The sequence below is a fragment of the Epinephelus lanceolatus genome, chromosome 10, assembly GCF_041903045.1.
Source record: "Epinephelus lanceolatus isolate andai-2023 chromosome 10, ASM4190304v1, whole genome shotgun sequence".
NCBI classification, from domain to species: domain Eukaryota; kingdom Metazoa; phylum Chordata; class Actinopteri; order Perciformes; family Serranidae; genus Epinephelus; species Epinephelus lanceolatus.
Window position 1 is genome coordinate 27302159 of NC_135743.1, and position 20455 is coordinate 27322613.

General features: G+C 40.7%; 1 protein-coding gene across 1 annotated transcript in view; it reads left to right on the forward strand.

Annotated features, from left to right (window-relative positions):
• cdkal1 (CDK5 regulatory subunit associated protein 1-like 1) overlaps positions 1–20455 on the forward strand; it is a 288180-nt gene that overhangs the window by 208842 nt on the left and 58883 nt on the right. The window contains exon 12 of the mRNA XM_033641067.2: positions 8145–8207. Coding sequence (XP_033496958.1) covers positions 8145–8207 — 63 coding nt within the window. The remainder of the gene's footprint in view (positions 1–8144; positions 8208–20455) is intronic.

The window sequence follows — 20455 nt, forward strand, 5'->3', positions numbered from 1 at the left end:
ATCAGTGAAGGGAGATTTAGTTGGTGCTGCAGAAGTGTTAACGAATAAATTAATGTTTTTTTTTCTTTTTGAATAGAAATCTACAAGAACAGTTTTAAAACTCAAAGGCACACACTTAAAGCACAAAATAGGCTCTATCCAGGAGACACCTACTGTAGCAAGAACTACAAAAGAAGCAGTTTTGAGTGTTTAATATGGTTGTAGCCATCATAAACAAGTGGTTGATTGGCCTGAGTATGTGTCGTAATGACACTATGAAATCACTGTCGGTTTGTGGTCTCTCCTGATGCAAAATCAAGAGCAGCTTTATGGCATTTTGTCTATGTTCAGTATGAACATAGCTCATTTACATAAGTGATCCTACACCTTTGTCCATATAGCATATCACACAGCTTGATCTTGATTAGGAAAATAAAATCAAATATACAGTAAAGTCTTTGTCTTTCTGTTTTAACAATTTACAGTGTATGGTACACCCTAGTTAATAGAGATGTAAATCACCAGTTTCATCACGGTACAATATTATTTTGATTCTTGGGACAACAATACTTGCCAGTATTACAAAGTCCACCACAATACGATTTTGATTTGATGTGATTTAGGGGCCTGCGATTGATATCAAACAGTGTTATCAATATAAAAGATAAAAACAGCACATCAATAAATAATGTAAATAATTATAACCGCTTAAGTGCAGTAAAGTCTACTTAAAACTGACTCCAGTAGCACACATAAAACAGCACATGGGATACGTTAACCTTGAGGGCTTTCTGACAGAAAGACCTTTCTTGAAGTAATCTTTGCATTTAAAACTTCAGGTCAATCTGGCTTAAAGCCCTGAAGGCAGACTTAACAGCAACAGCAATAAAACACGGACTAACAACAACATCATTTAACAAAAGTATCAAACTCAGCCCAGTAACAACTGTCAAGGTTCAGAGACAAAACAATTGTTTTTTGGTAGTCCCCCATTATTAGCTTAAGCATGTTTACATTGCATAAATTAGCCTAGAGGCTAGCAGACTTTTTCTCCTCTACTCATACCATAACAGATAACAGGTAGGTCTTTTCTTACTCATCAGTGGTTTAAGTCACTGCATCTCCTGACTGAACAGCTCAGTTAAATTTCAGCCTGCATGCACATGTGTTCAGTCGAACATTGTTGAAACAGAGCAGCAAATGTTGCTGTAGTGAGAAGTTAGCAGGATGAGCTTCCCGACCAGGCAGGTAACGTTATGTTGTGTTTTTCCTCATGTATGCTGATTCTTTCCAGAGTTATCCTCATCGTCTTTCTCTCAGCTGCTTGCCATCTGCCTGCCGCTGTTTGCAGTGACACAGACTTTCAAAATACAAGTTTATCCTAAAGATGACGATGTGGATCTATGTTTTCACTTTGCATCGATGACATTAGATCGTTGATCATTTGATTGACAAATCGATCCAGACAGATGGATCGTTACACCCATGCTAGTTAAAAAGAACATGTATCAGATCTGACACAAGTCGACAGAGCTGGAACATGTTATGTCCAGTGACCTCTGTCGAGAGAGAAAAGCTGCATGCACGCACACACACACACACACACACACACACACACACACACAAAGCATTGCCATTGTGACCACTCTCGTTGCTATGCTTCAGGAGTGTTAACATTCACAGATACACACACACACACACACACCCACACACACACACACACACACACACACACACACATATACGCCGTGGGTGTAGGCTCTATAGCACTAACATCTGTCTGTCATTAGGGAAAGACAAACTGGCACATACTGGTGAGCCTGAAGCTCACACAGTGCAGGCTAAGGCAAGATCACTGTTACCTTGCCCCACAACACGCTCGCATATAGGCCATAGTGATATACATGTACTTGTTCATGTTGACACACAGCAACACACATGCACAGGGCAAGCTCACACACATACACACATTTCTACTATCTCATACCAGGGAGTCATACATTAAGCATTTGCCCTGAAACATTTAACCAAGAGCAATTAGCATTTCATCGTACATAAGTTCATGCACAGTTTCAGATTCCTTTTAGTCTTTTTGTTCTTTTTATGCTGGTGGTTTTATGTAAAACATTATTTTTAAGAAGCTGCCAGGCTGAAGAAAATTATTTCCTTAGTCTTTATATTGTATCTATTCAGGTGGTGTCATTAACTTTAAAGAATCATAGCTCAGTCAGGGTCAATGCACTAAATATCTCGCCTCAGAGCTTCACAGCATTGTGCACATACTTTACATAAAATAGTTTTATGTTGAACAGCAGTGTTTTTATGAAGCGTGCAATTTTTTTTTTAATTTATTTTTTGTGTGTGTGTTATTGGCAGCAGAGTGTGCGCTCCTGTCTACAACGCTCCTGCATGTGTTTGGAGCCTGGGTATGAATACAAGTGTATACATCCATGTAATGTCACTTCCCGTTAGACGCAGCATCCGTCTCTGGTGGCAACAACAGATGGACGTAATGGTAACAACCATCGTTCATCATCACCACGGTGACAGGTTCACACACACACAAACACACACACAATGGCTTTGCATTGCTGGGTTGTCACTAACACAATCCGAGTGGCATGCTAGATTAACTTCTCTGGTTGATGAACCACACACACATACCTGTATACCAACACTTTGTTGTGCAGCACACTAATGAAGCTCTTAGATTTAAGGATACAATGGAAAAGGAAAGGTAACACAGATTTCCTGAGAGGTGGCATGACTTCCTGAACCATTGACATTTAACAGGGTGGTCTTAAATTGTGAAAATGCGTTATTCAGGGTGCGAAATTAACTTCTCTGGCTCTATGGCAAGTGAATTTTCTGAATTACCAGTCACCCAATAGGTTGCCATTGTTTTCTGTCTTGTTTTGTCTTGTTTTTTACGAGCGAGTGAAATAAATCTACTAGCCACTTGCGTATTTCACCAGCATTTGGCTAATCAGTGGTGCTAATTTCGTACCCTGGCTGCACTGTTTTTTGGGGTTTTAGGTCTTAATTAGAGGGAGCAATATAAATTTGTATGTGGTTTAATCGAGTAGGATTTTTTTTATGGAAACAATGTTTAAAATGAGACAAAATCTATGTTTTTTCTTGATGCTGAACTAATGGAAACTGAGGGCATCTTAATATTTGTATAGTTTAAATTACTGTTACCCAGGTTGACAAATCCTACCTGGCAAATGAAGTGCAGACTTCAATAAAATACACATCTCTTTCTCCCCAGTGAAGGCTTCTGCTAGCAGTTACTGATTAGTTTCACACGTCCAACTTGGGGTGACAATTTTGCTCAAGGGCACCCCAGCAGCAGCTGTTGTGGGATAATGAGAACCTTTGAATCGCTTCCCATAAGCCAGCCCAAATGTCCACCTCCTAACTTTGTATAGGTAGCATTATCAATTAAGAAAACCACAAAACGCTTGGATCTCCCTTCATTCTTGTTATGGTAGGAGATAAAAAGTGGATCTCTTTCTTCCACCATTTTGTGTGTGTCCTTTAATCTGTTTTGTTCTCCCTGTCTCCGTTTGCTTTTCTCCTCCAGTTGACTCCTTCCTTCTGTTTTCATGCTGGTGTTCGAATCACGTTGTGTTCGGCATGTTTTCACACCTTTGTCCTTTTTGTACAGCATGTGTCTGTGTGAGCCAACGTGGGAGCTCATGCTGGTACGTGTGCCTGTGGTGTGTGTGTGTGTGTGTTTTCATAGCCATGTGTGCACATGTGTGTGTGTGCAACTGAACTGGATAAATTCTGCTGGGAGCTCATTGGGGGTTGAGAAATCCTTACCTGCGGTTACTTCTGTCTCAGAGTTACACACACACACACACACACACACACACAGTTGAGCATCACCAAATACAGAGTGATGGTGAGAGTGATGAGGGGATGGAAGGAGGAGAGAGAATATTGTTGAGGAGCAATGATGAGAGAATTGCTCTCACCTAAGGTGCTTCAGGCAGAGAGAGAATGTGGAGGGACAGACTTATAAGGGGGAGGATGGGTGAGAGAGTGGAGACAGAATGATTAGTATGAGTTTTTCCTCACTGGAGAAAAACACAGGGAGCGAGGGAGAGGTAGAGCCCCGAGGTGTCGTGGAAAGGCAAAGAAAACGAGAGCAAAGAGGATTGTGAGATTCTGGAGAGCCTTTTGGCAGAGAGAGTGAGAGGGAATCGGGTGAAAACAAGAAAAAGAGAGTGTGGTCGACAGACAGGGCCAATGATTACAGGATTGTATGGATCACAAGAGCCCAGGGTGAACAGAGAATGAGTAAGGTATGGGTAGGAGTGGAGAGTGGAGAGGAAAAGAAGTGATGGGATACACAGATGGAAGAAATGAAGAGCAGGGCAAGGAGTGATGAGAGGTGCAGTGGTGAAAGGAAGGACCTCACTGGAGACAGAAAACCACAGAAAAAGTCAAAGAGGTCATTGGCCGAGGGCAAGGAGTACAATCATCCGCCTTTAAACACTTCCACCCTGATACCTTTATTTCACCTCTCTTCCCTCGTCTTTGCTGTGTTTATTTTTCTTGACACATTTTCTGTTTTCCACTCTCCGAATGACTCATTTTTGTGATGTGTAAACAAGAGTTTCATCTTGGATTTAGTCGACCAGTCTAAAAGTAAGAAAACACTCAGATTACATTAGACATGATTGCATATATCAGGCTATAAGAGCCATTTGAAACTTTACTTCACATTTTTCAATATTCATTGATTCATCCATTTTCTGTAACCGCTATCCTGTTAAGGGTCGGGGTGGGGCTGGAGCCTGTCCCACCTAACATTGGGCAAGAGGCGGGGTACACCCTGGACAGGTCGCCAGACTATCGCAGGGCTCACACATAGGGACAGACAACCATTCATGCTCACATTCACACCTATGGCCAATTTAGAGTCACTAATTAACCTGCATGTCTTTGGACTGTGGGAGGAAGCTGGAGTACCTAGAGAAAACCCACGCTGACACGGGGAGAACATGCAAAAAGAAGGGCTTCCCCACCCTGGAGTTCGAACCCCCCATGAGGGGTTTGAACCAGAAACCCTTTTGCTGTGAGGCGACAGTGTTAACCATTGCACCACCTTGACAACAACTCAATTAAACTAACACACGTCTAGGCTTCTTACGATCTCCATCGTACCCAAAAGCAGCTCTCTTGTTCAGCCCAGAGTCAGATATCCAGCCAGTGCATGTGTGAGCCTTTCCTCAGACATATTTTCCATGTTGTACATCTGCTGACAGCTGCGGACTTGCATCAGTCTCACAGATGTGCACGCAGTTACATCGATTGAGTCTGAGAGTGCTTGTGTGTGTGACACAGACAGAGAGCGATAGAGGGAGAGCCACATACCGATCCAAACGCTTTCCTCTGAGTGTCCTAATACCAGTGGGCTTAACCAACTACATTTCTAGTCAACTAAAGAATGTAGCAACCTTTAAACGACTAGTCGACTAATCAGGCACATCTGTAATCCTTTTCACTCTTCTTGGAACAGCCTGTCATGTTATTACATGTTAACTTTTGAAACTATGTCCATCTTTGTTAACTTGACCATACATCTGTACATATTCATAGATTTTTCCTCCTCTGCATCTGCCCTTCTCGTCTCCACATCCTCAAGCTGCATTTGACAGTCATGCTATAATGATGCCTGTGTGTGATAGCAGAGTGACTTGTAGATCGTCTGCTGCATATGTACAGATCTGGCCTAAGGACATTGAATCCAGACCTTTACATACACTGAAAAGGCGGAGGAAGGGAAGAGGAGACAGCGTGGCAATGAATGCATACTCCCTTTAGCTACAGTAGCATATACATATATCCTTCCCCCTTAGCCAGACACGGCCTAATCAGCGAGCTAATTAGCACTCTTTGTAACTGCATCGGCCTCATGTAACTGATTGCATTAACAACTGCCACACATCAAACAGTCATGTCTCACGGTTGTGCATCTCATTACACATTAAGGACATGCAAGGTTAAGGCCAGACTTTGAGCGGGAATAAAATGAGAAAACGAGAGATAAATTTGTGCCACAGCTGGTGGGCAAATAAATGTATTTTTTCTCCTCTGTTCATTCCATATTTTATGGATTTAATGAATTACTGTAGGCGTTGTTCGTAGTGATTTTTTCCCGTCTATTCAAGTGACCTAATAAGTTAACATGAGTGAAACTGCACTGTGCGTCCATATTTATACCATATTTCATTTTATCCATCTGCAAGACAAGCAGAAGAGGATGAGGAAATGCTAGGCAACAATATTTTATGTTCAGATCATGAGGGTTGTAGGGACTGAATGAAAAATAAGAAGTATAAAGCATTTAAATCTCTATCAGTGTTACTGACAAGTGATTAATTTGTCCCTTGTACAGTACATTAACACAACTGCCTAAAAGTAGACAAGGTAGACATACTGAGAAAATGCAGAGAATAACTTTTCAGGGAGTTGTACAGAGCATTTTATCGTTTCACAATCTTGGATATTAATGAACAAGTACTCAAGTCCAATTTAGTAAACATGGGCTTCACGCAGGGGCATCGTTTCAGCAAAAGCTAAGGTATGGCAATATGACATGACGTCACAGAGCTACTGATGATGGAGTTTCAAAAATATGAACTTATATAAAACTTCACTTTGGTCTTTGTCAGAAGTACATACTATGCTATTGAAAACTGTTTCAAAGGACATGAAGCTGTTTCTCACATTCATAATACCTCATGTGTGCATGTAATGCACGACTTGGTGAGAGCAGTGAAAACATCGGACCTATTTCGGCGCATATTTCAGCACCATGGACAGCGAGCGGACATTTAATTATCATTAGTCATGTGTTTAACTTCACAGAAAATAAAGAAAATAAATTAATTGCAAGCTCATTTCTAGAAGATAACCAAGGGGTCCGGTGTATGAAACACAGTAAAACAAAGGCCAATTTGGTACAATACTGTATAGGCGAATTTATTGGAGTGTCTCCAGAGACCGAAAATACAAGCTTAACATGCCAACATGAAGAAAAAAACCCCACATACAATCAGACAGGCTTCAAGACATCATTTAGACAGGCTGTCTACAGCAGCAGAGCAAAATGCTTGTACAACACACAGATAACTCACATAACTCATAACTCGCGGAGGAGTGAAGTGGCGAACAATTTGATTCAATAACACTCATGACTTAAGTGCAATACAATGAAAACAACCAGCCAGTGCACCTTGGACTATCTAACATATCACACAATACATCCAAGACACAAGTAAGATGACTACAGAACCTCTCTCTTTTTTTTTCTCCCGATTCCAAGGTATTGCAGCTGCCATACCTCGCCATACCTAAATGAAGCCTATGGCTTCACAAATCAATAACAATCATACAAACAAAATAAAAAACATTGAAATTGTCATATTCAAAGGGGTGTAACGATACATCCATCTGAATATATATATATATATATATATATATATATATATATATATATATATATATATATATATGGATGGATAGGTGGGTAGATAGATAGATAGATAGATAGATAGATAGATAGATAGATAGATATGGTGCTGGTAATTTATATTATTGTGGCGTATTTATTTTGAATATAGTCCATCTGATGTTTGTTGTATGTTTTTTGCCGTTTCATCAATACTACAAATGCAACCGTAGCCAGTATCTCACTATCACTATCCTCATTCATATTTTAAGAAGCTACAAATTATATTCAGCCACAAAATAAGCCTGAAAAGCTGCAAACAAAGTGGAGGTATAGTGAGTTGTCGACTCGTCGCGAATCTTTGGTCTGAACTGGGCATAAGAAGCACCTTGATTTTGAAATTCACATGGCACATCTGTGTCACCATTTCTGTCCAAATGCATGTCCTTTCTAAAGCCTGGCGTAGCACCAGGCTAACAATGTTGAGCAGCGAAGACAAAGAAAAGAAAATCGTTTTTCCCTATTTAGATGAATTGGTTTTAATGTAACTATATTTTACTATCAACAATTGAATCTTAATTCAGTGATAATCTAGCCCCAGCTTCATGTATTGGTCTTTTTAGCTGTACTATACATACATTAAATGAGTGGCTTTTAAACTTTAAATTTATTTTTTGTCTTTTTTTATTGTCTACAGAAGAAGCAGAGGACTAAAGTGCTGTCACAACTCTTCCACTCCTACAACCCCTACGACCACGAGGTAAGACATCTCTCAGTGTTAATTTCTGGTTTATGTTTCTGTATTTGTCTACCTGCCTGTTTCACTTTTGGTCTTTTATTTCTTTTTTATATGCATCTGCCCATTTCTTAATGGGAAGAGCTCTTACTATTGAGCCTCATTCACCTACAGACCGGAAGTCTTCACTTGACATCACAAATAGTTGTAGGTCACCATCATCATATTGTCTTTATAGCTGTGATGAGTTTGTTGTCTCCACAAGATGGACACCTCTTGTCAGCAATCTAGTGAATGAGGACAGCTCGAGTGTTTGCTCATGATTACGTTGTGAGTGAGTGAGCGTGTGTGTGTGTGTGTGTGTGTGTGGGAGAGAGAGAATGAATTTTGAAGTTGAAGATAAATCTCCTCAACTCTATGTGTATATATTTGTGTGTATGGGCTCATACATTATGAGGTTAACATCTGACAGCAGACTGAACATGCCTCTCTTCAGGCATGCTTATGATGATGAGACCCTTGTGACAGCAGTGTGTGTGTCTTTGTGTGTGTGCGGAGTTCTTATACAAAGATGTCCTTCTGAAAGTGACAGGCCCATGACAACAGCTGTCACCGCATTTTTCCACCGTCATGAAAAAGAAAAATTGTATTTTGACATATGAGACTATCATGGGTCCTTGTGTAAGGCTGCTCACAGCAAAATATATTTCCCACTTAGTCTTTTTTGGTGTGGTCATGTAAGTAACAGTGGGCAATGAGAATATTTTTGGCCAGTGTCTAAGCAGTGGTGTGAACAGTAGTAATTACTTGATGATCTTGACGATAAATAAAGCTAGATAGTGTACAAGGAACGTGGCGACCTGTACTGCAGAGTGAATGTTGTGAGCATGTTGGTGATTGAAGCCATCCTTGCAGTTGTTCCACTGTCATTTAGCAAAGCTTTAGTTTGGCCAAGTTCTTTTTCAGAGTTTATACCTCTAGAGGAGTTTGTGCCTGTGGTGTGTTGTCATATGTTACGCAGTAATTAAAAGGATATGAGAGAGATCACGCTTTCATTGTGGCAGGCATGGATCTTTGCCACACATACACACACACACACACACACACACACACACACACACACACACACATCACAGTGATAATAGCAGTGCCTAAGATCACAAATAGAGTATTGAGCAAAGTTAGGAGAGAATATCTTTATAAGACATTAACACGTTTGCATCTAAATCAGACACTTAGCATTTGTGAACATGCGTTCTCCTCAAGAATGATTCCCGGAGGAATTGATAAACCAACTGTGAGAACATGAACTGCACTGAACCTGCTTTGCTGAGCCTCTCCATCTCACAAATACATGTGAACATTTTGTTCTCTTACACCCTTGTGCCATGCACAAAACGCTGATCGATGAAGGATTCGATTGTTCATGTCCCAAAAGGCCCAAGGCAGAGTCCAGGAAGTTAGCTGAAGTATGTCCCTGAATGTTGCACATTACAAACCACTTTAAAACCCTTGAAAGGCAATTGCATAGAGCCACCTAAAATTCCCAGCATGTTACACAGAGCAGATCCGTTTTTTTTAATTAATCCTGTAGCCAGATCCACTTGTCCACTTGTCCAGAGTATACAGGGTGCAGACTGTTTCATTCTCAAAAGACAGATTTTGTGTGAAGCACCAATTTAGAGGTACTGTATCATCTTGCTAGTTCTCACACATCTTGATTCACTCTGAGCCAGTGTGTAGCACGAGATCCTCAGGGACCAAGCCCCTGTCCATTCCAAAGTTAAGGCCAAAGATGAAACATGGCTGCAGTCAGAACCCTAGACCATGTGAAACAATGTCTCTCAGTAGACAGTATTAGTAATCTGTACATATCAACAGTGAATATATCTTTTTCTTTCAAATTTCTACATTAATTTGTAGTGATATTTCCTCCATATGTATCTAGTGCCTTGCCTTGTGTTTGTTTTTCATGCTGTTATTGCTAACAGCTATGTTGAAATGTAAACTACAAATTAAGTGGATAAAAAAATGCCACTGATAAAAACGATTACTCTGCTCTGATACACAGCGTTTATTGCTGCTGCATAACATCATATGTGTTTAATCCCCGGCGGAGCAAAATGTCAGCTACCTTACTGATAACCTTGCATATTTCACTGTATTTTGTGGATAGAATGTGTCAAAAGTAATCCCGTCCTATTACATGGTATCTGATTGGCCTCATACATAAATATTTTTAATATGTCAAGCAAGTTTCTTGTAAATCTCCCAAGCCGCACAACTTACAGCCCTGTTCCTGTAGGTCTTATTCCTTTCTCCATAGATTGTGTCGATGTGCAAATAAATCCCTTTGCATTACAAACCCAGATAGCCGTGAGATATGATTTAATGATAATAAATCTAATGTCAAGCATGCTTCCTCCCAGATCAGCCACGTTTCTGCCTGTCCCTGCCCATGTCCATACACTGTGGAAATGCTGAGGCAAATCAGCTTGTATTAAGCCCATATAGCCGTTAGATAGAAATAAATGAAGTCTGATAATGTCCCTATTTTATGTCAAATTCCCTTGGGTGTCTGGCCTTTCAGCTTAAGGTTTATATAAGGATATTATGTGTTTACTAACACATCCGTGTGTGTGTGTGTGTGTGTGTGTGCGAAGGAGAGAGAGATAAAAAGGGAGGAAAAGAGAGCACACAGATTTAGAGGGAAGGGAGAAATTGGCGTCTTTAAAGTCATTATTGTAAATACGCATCCTCCTATAGGTACGAATAGGTCATTAATAAAGACTGAGTCAGGGTGGGGGGTGGGGGTTAGTGAGGCTTTATTGTTCCATAGCTCCAGGCTACCGACCAAATGAAGCAATGTTTTTAAATGAACTAATTGGTTTTTTTTTTATTTTGTTTTGTTTTGTTTTACCAAGCTTTTTTCTTAATCTCCCGTGGCGAGCTCTGAATCACAATGAAAAGGGCTACATATTTTTTTTTTCTGTTTTTTCTTTCTTTCTTTCTTCCTTTCTGTCCTCCATCTTCTTTTTGTTCACTTTGTCTCTGTATATTAAGTGGCATTGTAACAATAAGTATGTCTGAGGTAGATGTTTCCTTGTGTGTTCATTTACATGAAGATAATTGTACTCATCTGGTCTGTATATATTTAAGAGACAGAAGTTTGTGTGTGTGTGTGTGTGTGTGTGTGTGTGTGTGTGTGTGTGTGTGCATGCGTGCGTGATGATTAATGTGAAATATCCTATAGCCAGATGGTCCTGAACAAGGCCCATCCATCAGCAATGAAAAGACCAGTGGGCAGAAAGCTGGCAGAGCACTTTGTCTAGGGCCAGTGCCCTGCACCGGACACACACACACACACTCTCAGACACTACACACACAGACTCTCTAAGGCCTTGACTGAGTAACCCACTGAGCCATGTTGGAGCCTTGTGTTTTGTTTTGGATTACAGGTTCTTGCTTGTTTTTTTTTTTTTTTGCCTGCGTCCCACATGAGAGGTGGTGCCTCACCATTAAAGCAAGTCTGGTATGTTTTTGACATGTACAGGTCTGCAACCTTTTTCGGTCCCAAGACAGAGTTTAAGTCTTAGATATTTGAATTTTGTACCATTGTGGCGCATGCTTTGTACTCCTAGTTTCTCAGTAGAAAACTGTAAGCATGTACTATATTGGTAACCAGTATCAGGGACCAGATGACCAGAATGATTCGTTAGATTTGTACGTTATATTGTAGCTGATATGTTGAGGCTTTACGTTTCTGTAGGTTTCAACAATGTTGTGGTTAATGTGAGGTTATGTTAAGGCACAAAAACACTTGTGTATGATTAGGAAAACATCATGTTTTGGCTTAAAATACCCGGTGTTGGTGGCACAATCGGCACAGGAAATGTCGCCAATTTCTCCCTAAAAAAACACCCGCTTTCGTTGTTTGTTGGTCTTGAACAGTGGTCTACAGTGGCGTGCAGTTTGGCAGCTGTCTCCCCTCCACCTCCTAACGACAAAGTCAGCTAATTGGGAGATTTTAAGATAGAGAAAGCATTGTGTATCTCACCTACAGGCCTCTGCTGTGCCTGTTCTCTGTATTCACAGTACAAGTTATTCTGTTTTCATTCATCCTTAAGATCCGATGAGAGGGATGATACACAGCACTGGCATGCTTGTCTTGCTATTGTTTGTACAGAGTGACCACATTTTATTCCCCTGTGCAAATGTGTGCGTGTGTGTAGACAGGAAAAAGTGTCTGAACACACCACACACACAAAGACTCTCCCTTTGCTGCATCACCATGTCATGTGGTCCAAAGTTTTGCTCCCTCAGGGTTTTGCCCTTCCAGGTTGAGGTTGTGAAACTCCCATCACGCTTTAGTCATTCTCTGCAAACTTAACATGTGCGTGTGTGTGTGAGTGTCCATGCATTCAGCTGTTTCTGGCAGAGCTAATAAAGCCCCCCTCCCCTCCCTCCCCTCACCCCGCACTGTCGTAGTCTCCGGAGAACGTGCACACAGACACATACATACATTCTCCATGCTGTGTTCATAGGCCTGAATGACAGGGGTGACAGTTTTCCTTGCGGCAAGAGAGGAGGGACAAGCTGTCAACATGGCCCGTTGCACCTGCCCAGCCACACAAGACATACAGAGAGAGAAAACTGAAAGTTGGAAATAGAGTGGGAGGTGGAGGTAGCTAAATGAAAGGCTGATAATGAAAGACTAACAAGAGAAAGACCGCATTTGCAGAGAATAAAACACTTAATTATACTCAATAAACTTTCCCCCTTCAGTTATTCTGAAATCCCAGTTTGCCTCATAGAAGTTGACGTAATTATTTATGATTTGAAGAAAAAGAAAGAAAAATGTTAATTAGTCTAACAATTCTCTTTCTCTCCCCAACAGATCACTTTTTTTCATATTTTCCACACGTTGCTAAACTGAACAATTAGTATTCAGCTTTTTTCCCTTTTGGCAATTTTAATTACTTTTATTTTGTAGAATGAGTTTTTTTAAGCTGCTGTTGTTTTGCATTGTTGTGAGAAGCTAACCTCCATCTTTGTCGAACTTGACATTTGCTTGCCACACTTTTTTTTCCCTCTTCTTCTGTTAATTAACTGACTATTTAGGGCAAGAGAAGCAGGGAGTGCGGGGTGGGGGGTGGGGGGGAGAGAAAGGAGACAGAAATATTGGTTATGGTGATTTATTTTCTTGCCACGCTCCCTTAACTTGTCTCTCCACCCATCTGTCTCTTTCTGTCTATGCTGTGAAAGCCATTTTTTGGCTCTGTCTGTCTCTAGGTTCAGCGTGGCTCTTAAATGTCTTAAATTATGTAAATGTAAGGCATAAGAGGTATTTAAAGTCTTAAGTAGTGTTAGCTGAGCTCTTTTGTCGCTACTGCACAAAGATGAATATGAGTTGATTATGGTGCTATTATTTTTATGCTGATAACTGCAACTACTGTGCCATCTCTAATTTGGTAATTATGATGGACTCCGCAATACATGGAAATGTTATCATTGTGGTTGTTTTGTTTGCTTGTTCATTTAGGATGCATTCTGGGAAAAAAATGTTGCTGAATGAGATGTGTTTTTGAGAGCATTTCTCTTCCTGTCATTATCTCACCACATGACTTTACTGTATCTCTGTCAGTGCCATCATACTTAGATTCCGATATGACATGGTGGGGTCAATGTGCGCATGGGTTACATACCCACTGAAGTGAACTTTAATCACATTTTTTTCTAAGATGCTCAGTTGAGGAGTGGTAAAAAAGAATTAAGCACATTTTTCATAGCTGATGATGGAAGTAGATAAGGCTTGAGCCATCTTGCTTCCTTCTCATTTTTGTTGAGACTTGCACATGCACAGTACAAAGATTGCACTTGCAATAAAATGGCGGCAGGTAAACACAAAGTTTATAAGCTGAAGTGCAAATGAGCATTTCAGTCATTATGGAGTTTAGCTGGGTGGTGTTAGAAGATTTTGGCGAAGCTCCAAGTTTGATTTGTGTAGTTTGCTGCAAGTTAAAAGCAAGGCAGATGAAACCGGGTTGATTTTCAAAGACCGGTCTACTTTATGAATAACCTGGAAATCCAGATCCCCCGCCCCTAGCAAATTCAAATTTGCTCTGCACGGGGATCTGGCCCCGACCAGCAGAGCCAGTTGAATCTCCTATCGGACCAATCAGATCAGTCTATCTGACAGAGCCGGGCTCTGGACGGGCGTAACATGATGAAGACGGGGCTGCGCCATAGGAGCGGCTGCCGAAGGACCACATCCATTCAATTTAGCTTTGGAAGAAACTAGTGTTGTCACGATACCAAAATCTTTGTTTCGGTACCAATACCAATATGAATTTCGATACTTTTCGATACTCTTCAGTACTTTTGCTAAGGAAAAGTCCTTTTGGATACAAACCTTTAGAACAATAAATAGTAGGGGTGTAACGGTACCAAAAAAATCATGGTTCGGTAAGTACCTCGGTATGGACGTCACGGTTTGGTAACTCAAATGTTCCACCATGTTTGTGTTGTCTCGTGTTGTCTCCCTTTGCGATTCAGACTTTCTCTTGCCTTTTTTCACGTGCGCCAGCTGCGAATGTTGATACAGGTGTTGTCATACACACAACTTGCGCAATCTGTGCTCCAATAGGAACAAGAAAGGTGTTTGTGTGCATAATTGAGTAAAATAAATTAACTAAATTAATGAATTGAATCAATTTCAAAGTACCAGTATTTTCCAAATGCAGTATAGTACTGTTTGGAATACTCTAGTACCGCGGTACTATTTTAGTACCGGTATACCGTGCAACACTAGAAGAAACACTAAGCCAACTACACTTACCTTTTTCCTTGAGAGAGGAACAGAAGACTACCCTAGAAGCTTTCGCTTCCAGGAAGGACGTTTTTGCCATTTTGCCGACGCGATACGGCAAAAGAATAATATATCAGTTAGCCCCACTGGTTGTCAAACAAATGTGCAATGAATACGTCACCTTGTTTTTTGCTGTGATTGGCCATCGTGCTATCCAATTGCCTGCAGTGGCATTTAATATGCCTCAGTTAGTGCCACCCCTTGGGTAGGAAGGGTGTATCGAGAGGGCCAGACTCAAAATCTTTCTAGATCTGAGTCTGGATTTCCAGGCTACTTTATGAATTAACTTGACAATAAACTAGTTTTCTGTTACTTGAAAACCATTGATACATTTAAAAAGGGGTTCATGAAAGATGACTTTGGGCAAACAGAATTCTGACCTATACTTGCCCAACTGGCCAAGTGAAAAAAAGGAGGAAAAAATCACATTGAGGTCAAACCCTGTCCAAGTTTCAATCACTGATGCATAAATAATGGGTGTACTCGATAGACATGCAAACTTAATTTAAGGCCCTGTCTACACGCAGACAGATATTTTTCTAACTGGATGTTTTCCCAAAAGTTTTGGCCTAAACTGAGTTTTGGTCACTAAAACAGATTTTTTAGATCCCCTTCTAGGAGCAGATCTCCCAAAACTCTGGTTACAGTGTATATGTATGGGCATGGAAAATGTAGCATTTTGGCAATGATAACATCATCTCCTCAATTAGTGCATGTCCATTGTTGCTTTGTGTAGTAAGCATGTGCTAGGAACAACAACAACAATGGTGGACTACTGGTTTGCTAACGTTTACATTGCTGCACCACTTCACAGTGACACCCAGTGTTTTTGCTCCAAGCATTTCAGCATTCGTGGTTTAAAGTCCACCAAAAACAAAGGTTTTGGATCAGACCCGGACGAATCAGCAGATGATTGGACACTTTCCAGAGTTGTTGATGAGGAATGGAAGGAAAACTTCTGCAAGTCCAGAGAATCACTCGTGTGCAGTCAGCTCCTTCATCCTTATGTCAAATGGGAATCCATGGTGATGAGATTTCCAGTAGGTGTTTTGAAAAAGGTTATGTCAGCCTGTACACTTTGCTACCTCTGTGACGAGACGAGACTGCTGAAGACTTGAGTATGGCTTTCGAGTATGGACAGAGATATTTTGTAAAATGAAGGTCATGTGACAGAACTGTTTTTTTTAAATGGAGCGAAAAATATCAGTTTTAATGGGTGTTGTCATTGTATGTTTTGGTTTGTTGTCTTGCCTTGTTTTGCTTTGTTGTTAGGGTTGTTAGTTTTGTTTTGTTGATTTGGGAAGTGTATATGATGCATATATTTGGAAGTCTAAATAAAATCTTAAAAATAAAAACTAAACTGGATGCAGAGCAGATGAGGATTGCTCAAAATTTGAAACCTGCTTGCTCAATTCCAAAACAAACCAGCATTCTGGAGCAATGGGGATTTTTTTTGCCAGCACATGGGAAATAACGACCATCTGTTTTGACTCTTAAGCTCTAAACATGAGCTGTTGTGTAATGATATATGTGTTGTATCTCATTTTATACTATTTGTCTGTTAGAATCAGACTGATTGTTCACTTTTGTGGGATCTCTGGGCATTTTTTAACCAGTATTTTAATTAAAAGCAGCACTAGGGCCTGATGAGTGTCCAATGAATATTGAAAAGATCTCTCTATGACAGAGTTGACAGAAGACAGAAACAGGTCTTATAACGGAGAAATTCCTCCGTGCCTTTGGGTAGGCTAAGATATGTATAATATCATAGTGTGCAGAGTAATATTGCATCTTCTGTTTGATCAAAGGCAACACAAATGGAACAAATGGAATGAGACCTCTGTGTGTGCGTGTGTGTGTGTCTGCGTGTGTGTGTGTGTGTGTGTGTGTGTGTGTGAACACTGATATTCCTCCCACATTCCGATGCTGCTTGCCAAAGACATGGTTTTCTTCTGCTACTGTACAGCAGAGCACTATAGCCATGCATACATGCTCTCAATCTGTCAAGGTTACACAACAGGGACTTGCACAACACACACACATGAATGGCCCCACAAAAAGTACAAACACACATGTGAGCCTCCATAATTACTTAGTCCATTTGGTGCCAAACAAACATTTGCCTTTGAAATACTCCCCGGCTCTTTATTTCCTAATTTATGCGACACCACAACATAGCTACATTGTATTCGTTCTGGAGACATACAGTACACATAAAACAGCATATAACTCTGCCAAGCATGGCAACCTGTCACATCCTTTTACTGAGCTGATACGTTGTATTATGTTTCTGTGTTTTTATTACTATTTCACATGTTAAAGTAGGGTTTTTTGATCTCGCCCATCTTGAAACTTTCTCCTCAGCTTTACTTCTTCCAGATTCTGTCTGCAGACAGTCAGCACAGTTACAGATATCAGCCGTATATGTCAAGGGCTTATATAATGCGCAGCCACGACCAAGATAATCTGACTCCTACTGCTACTTTGTAGTGTACATGAAGGCTGGTGTAGAACCCAGCACACATTTAGCAGCACCACAATGCTTAGGGCTTTTAAAAAACTGTTTGCGAATGATATGCTTAACCACCTCTGTATATGTCACAACACTGTGAAATCCACTCAACCGTCTATTGTGGAAGTGGCTGAAGTGTGGACCATGATAAGTTTAAAATGCTGGATGTTCATTTTAAAGCATTAAATCCCTCTCTGCACCTATAGAAAGGAAAATGTGCAGCCAACACTTTCTGAAAAGGTGCCGAGTTCTCTAAATGAATGAGGCACTATTTGTGATGCAATTACGAAACAAAAAAATGCTGAACCTTAAGAAAACAAAAGCACCTGAGTGGAGTTGCTTTTCTGGTCAGAGGTAGACACTCCTGCCCAAACTAAAGGCTCTTCCATCTTCTACATAAATAATGTTATGTTGTGGTTCATTCTTTAATCTCTAAATAGTGTGTGTCTCTGTGTGTTGTACAACTGTGGAAACTAGATTGTTACTTTACATGGACATGAAAACAGCCATTTAACCCAGTCACATTAATGGAGGTTGCTGCTGAAAACATCATAGAGCACTCAAGTGAATCTTTCTCTCTGCCTTTCATAGGACCAAGGTTGTGTCGCCAAAATGGAAAAAGAGAAAGGATACTGTTGTTGACTATCTTCTGTGCCAGCCTAAGAAAGTTTTAAGTTCACTTATTAAAACTGACTTGAATTGAGAAATAGAGATAGGCTGGATTTTTCAAGTAATCTAAATAGCTCAGTTGGCTTGCCTGGTTGAATTATTTTTTTCCCTCCTTTCACAATAAAATCTCAAGAAAATATTTGCTCTTTCACTCCCTCTCTCTCACTCACACTCTGTGTTTCTCAAAGTGACACAGTGTGTGCTGTAATGGCTTGTTGATTGCTTCCATTTGTTGGACCAAAGGCATCAGCCTGTGTGTTATTCACACACATCAATACAGACAGGTTCACACACTCACACTCATATCCACAGACAAGCACGCGCACGCACACACAGCAGTGGGCCAGAGGAAACCGAGGGTTTGCAGCGACCTCTTTTTAACAGCATGCTATGTGACTGACATGTGAATGGAGGGGTGGTGGGAGGGAGTGTGTGTGTGAGGAGGGGAAGAGAAAGGGACAGAGAAATGAATGAGGGAGGGGTATTAAGGCCTGTGTTGCTAAATGGTTTCCTCGACAGGAGTGTAAATGCTTCCTGATTCAGTCAATAGGCTTTCAATTCAGCCAGGCTCATTTGGAAAATGTGTGTTTTTGTGCGTGTATTACCTTCTGAATTCTGCAGCTGCTTGACCGGCTAGATGGATTCTCTCTCTTCTTTAAAATATATCAAACATATATAGGGTACAAGTAAGTATAATATCATGGTACGCTCTCCTTCTAATAGCAGGAGAAGGACCTACTGGTGTAGCCTAACTGAGGTGTGAAAATGGCTGCACTTACTTTTCTTTGACCAAAGTTCTTTTTTGATATATCCAACATAAGGCAACATTCAGCTAAAATACAAGATATGGTACCAGAAGAGCTGTTTTCCAATTGCTTTGGCACTTTAATGCAAAGAACTTGTATGAAATGACCCATGGTAGCTTTGTTTGACAAGCATTTATCAGCAAGACAGGTAGAAATAGACTTGTTTGGGTTTTTCCTCACTTCTCTTGCTGTTACACTCACAGAAAGACACGTATTGGTCTTCTTTGTCCTTTGTTGATGTATGAAATGAGCATTTTTATGGTAATAAATTACTTGAATCGATAAATAAGGGATTGTTTTATTTCTTTCTGTTGGGCCTGTGAGCACATATCTGGGCCAAGTGGAATTTAGACCTACTTGAAAAACCTTATTAACACCAATCATTGCTTTAAGCCCAGTTCAGACCAGAGAGTCGTGACGAGAGAAGACGGTTTTAGAAGGTTCAAAGTCGTTGCGCTATGAACTGGCTTGTCTCAGCTTGACTCAAGTCGGCTGATGGTGCCACCTCCGACTCAGCCTGTCAAGTTGCCAGCGGTTGGTTTAAGAATATGGGGCATGTCATCTGTGTCTACAGCCGAACAGCTTTGTGCAAAGTTTGTCGGCCTGGTCAGTCGCAACCTGTCCAGACAGCATGTTCATTTGCTGTGGCATTCTGTGGAAACAGTCCGTGCCTGTCTTATTTACATGCCCGCGGCTGTCGACACGTATGTTGGTCTCCCTCCTTACGGTGTGTCGTGTCAGATGGTGGGTCGCTTCTGCTGCCCGCCTGTTTGTGCATATGTCATATACGTACTCACTGACAGATTAATTGGCGCACGTCATTTAAATATTTGTGGCGTATTTGTTATGAATACTGTCCATCTGAATCCCAGGTCAATTTGCTTATGTTTTTGCTGTTTCAACACTACTTAAAATGCCACTGTAGCATGTATCTAACCTCATTCCTATTTGAAGGAGTTACAAATTATATTCAGCAACCAAATTAGCCTGAAAAGCTAAAAGTTTGAGCTGAAGTACAGTAAGTTTTTGCGATGGAGACAATACACTGTCTTGTCTAGAAGCATTAGTGAACACTGACAGTATCCCAGAACATTGCAAGTAGTTGCAAGTTTTAATTCATCTAGTTGCGAATCTTTGATCTGAGCTGGGCTTTAGAGTATAATTTCTGCTAGCTCCTGATTGTCTCTGGGCCTTAATAAAGGTCATAGTGGATGAAGTACGCCATGACAGCTCAGCATCATCACAGCTGATTGTGTTCTTTGTGTCTTATGTATGAGCTTGTCTGTGCGAGTGATAAGAATATGTTTGTTTGACTATTTGAGGTGTTTCGATGTTTTGTCTGCCGTTGAGTCTCACTGTGTGCGAGCGTGCAAATGCTGAAATATATGTGTGTTTTTACGTATGCATATATGCAAGC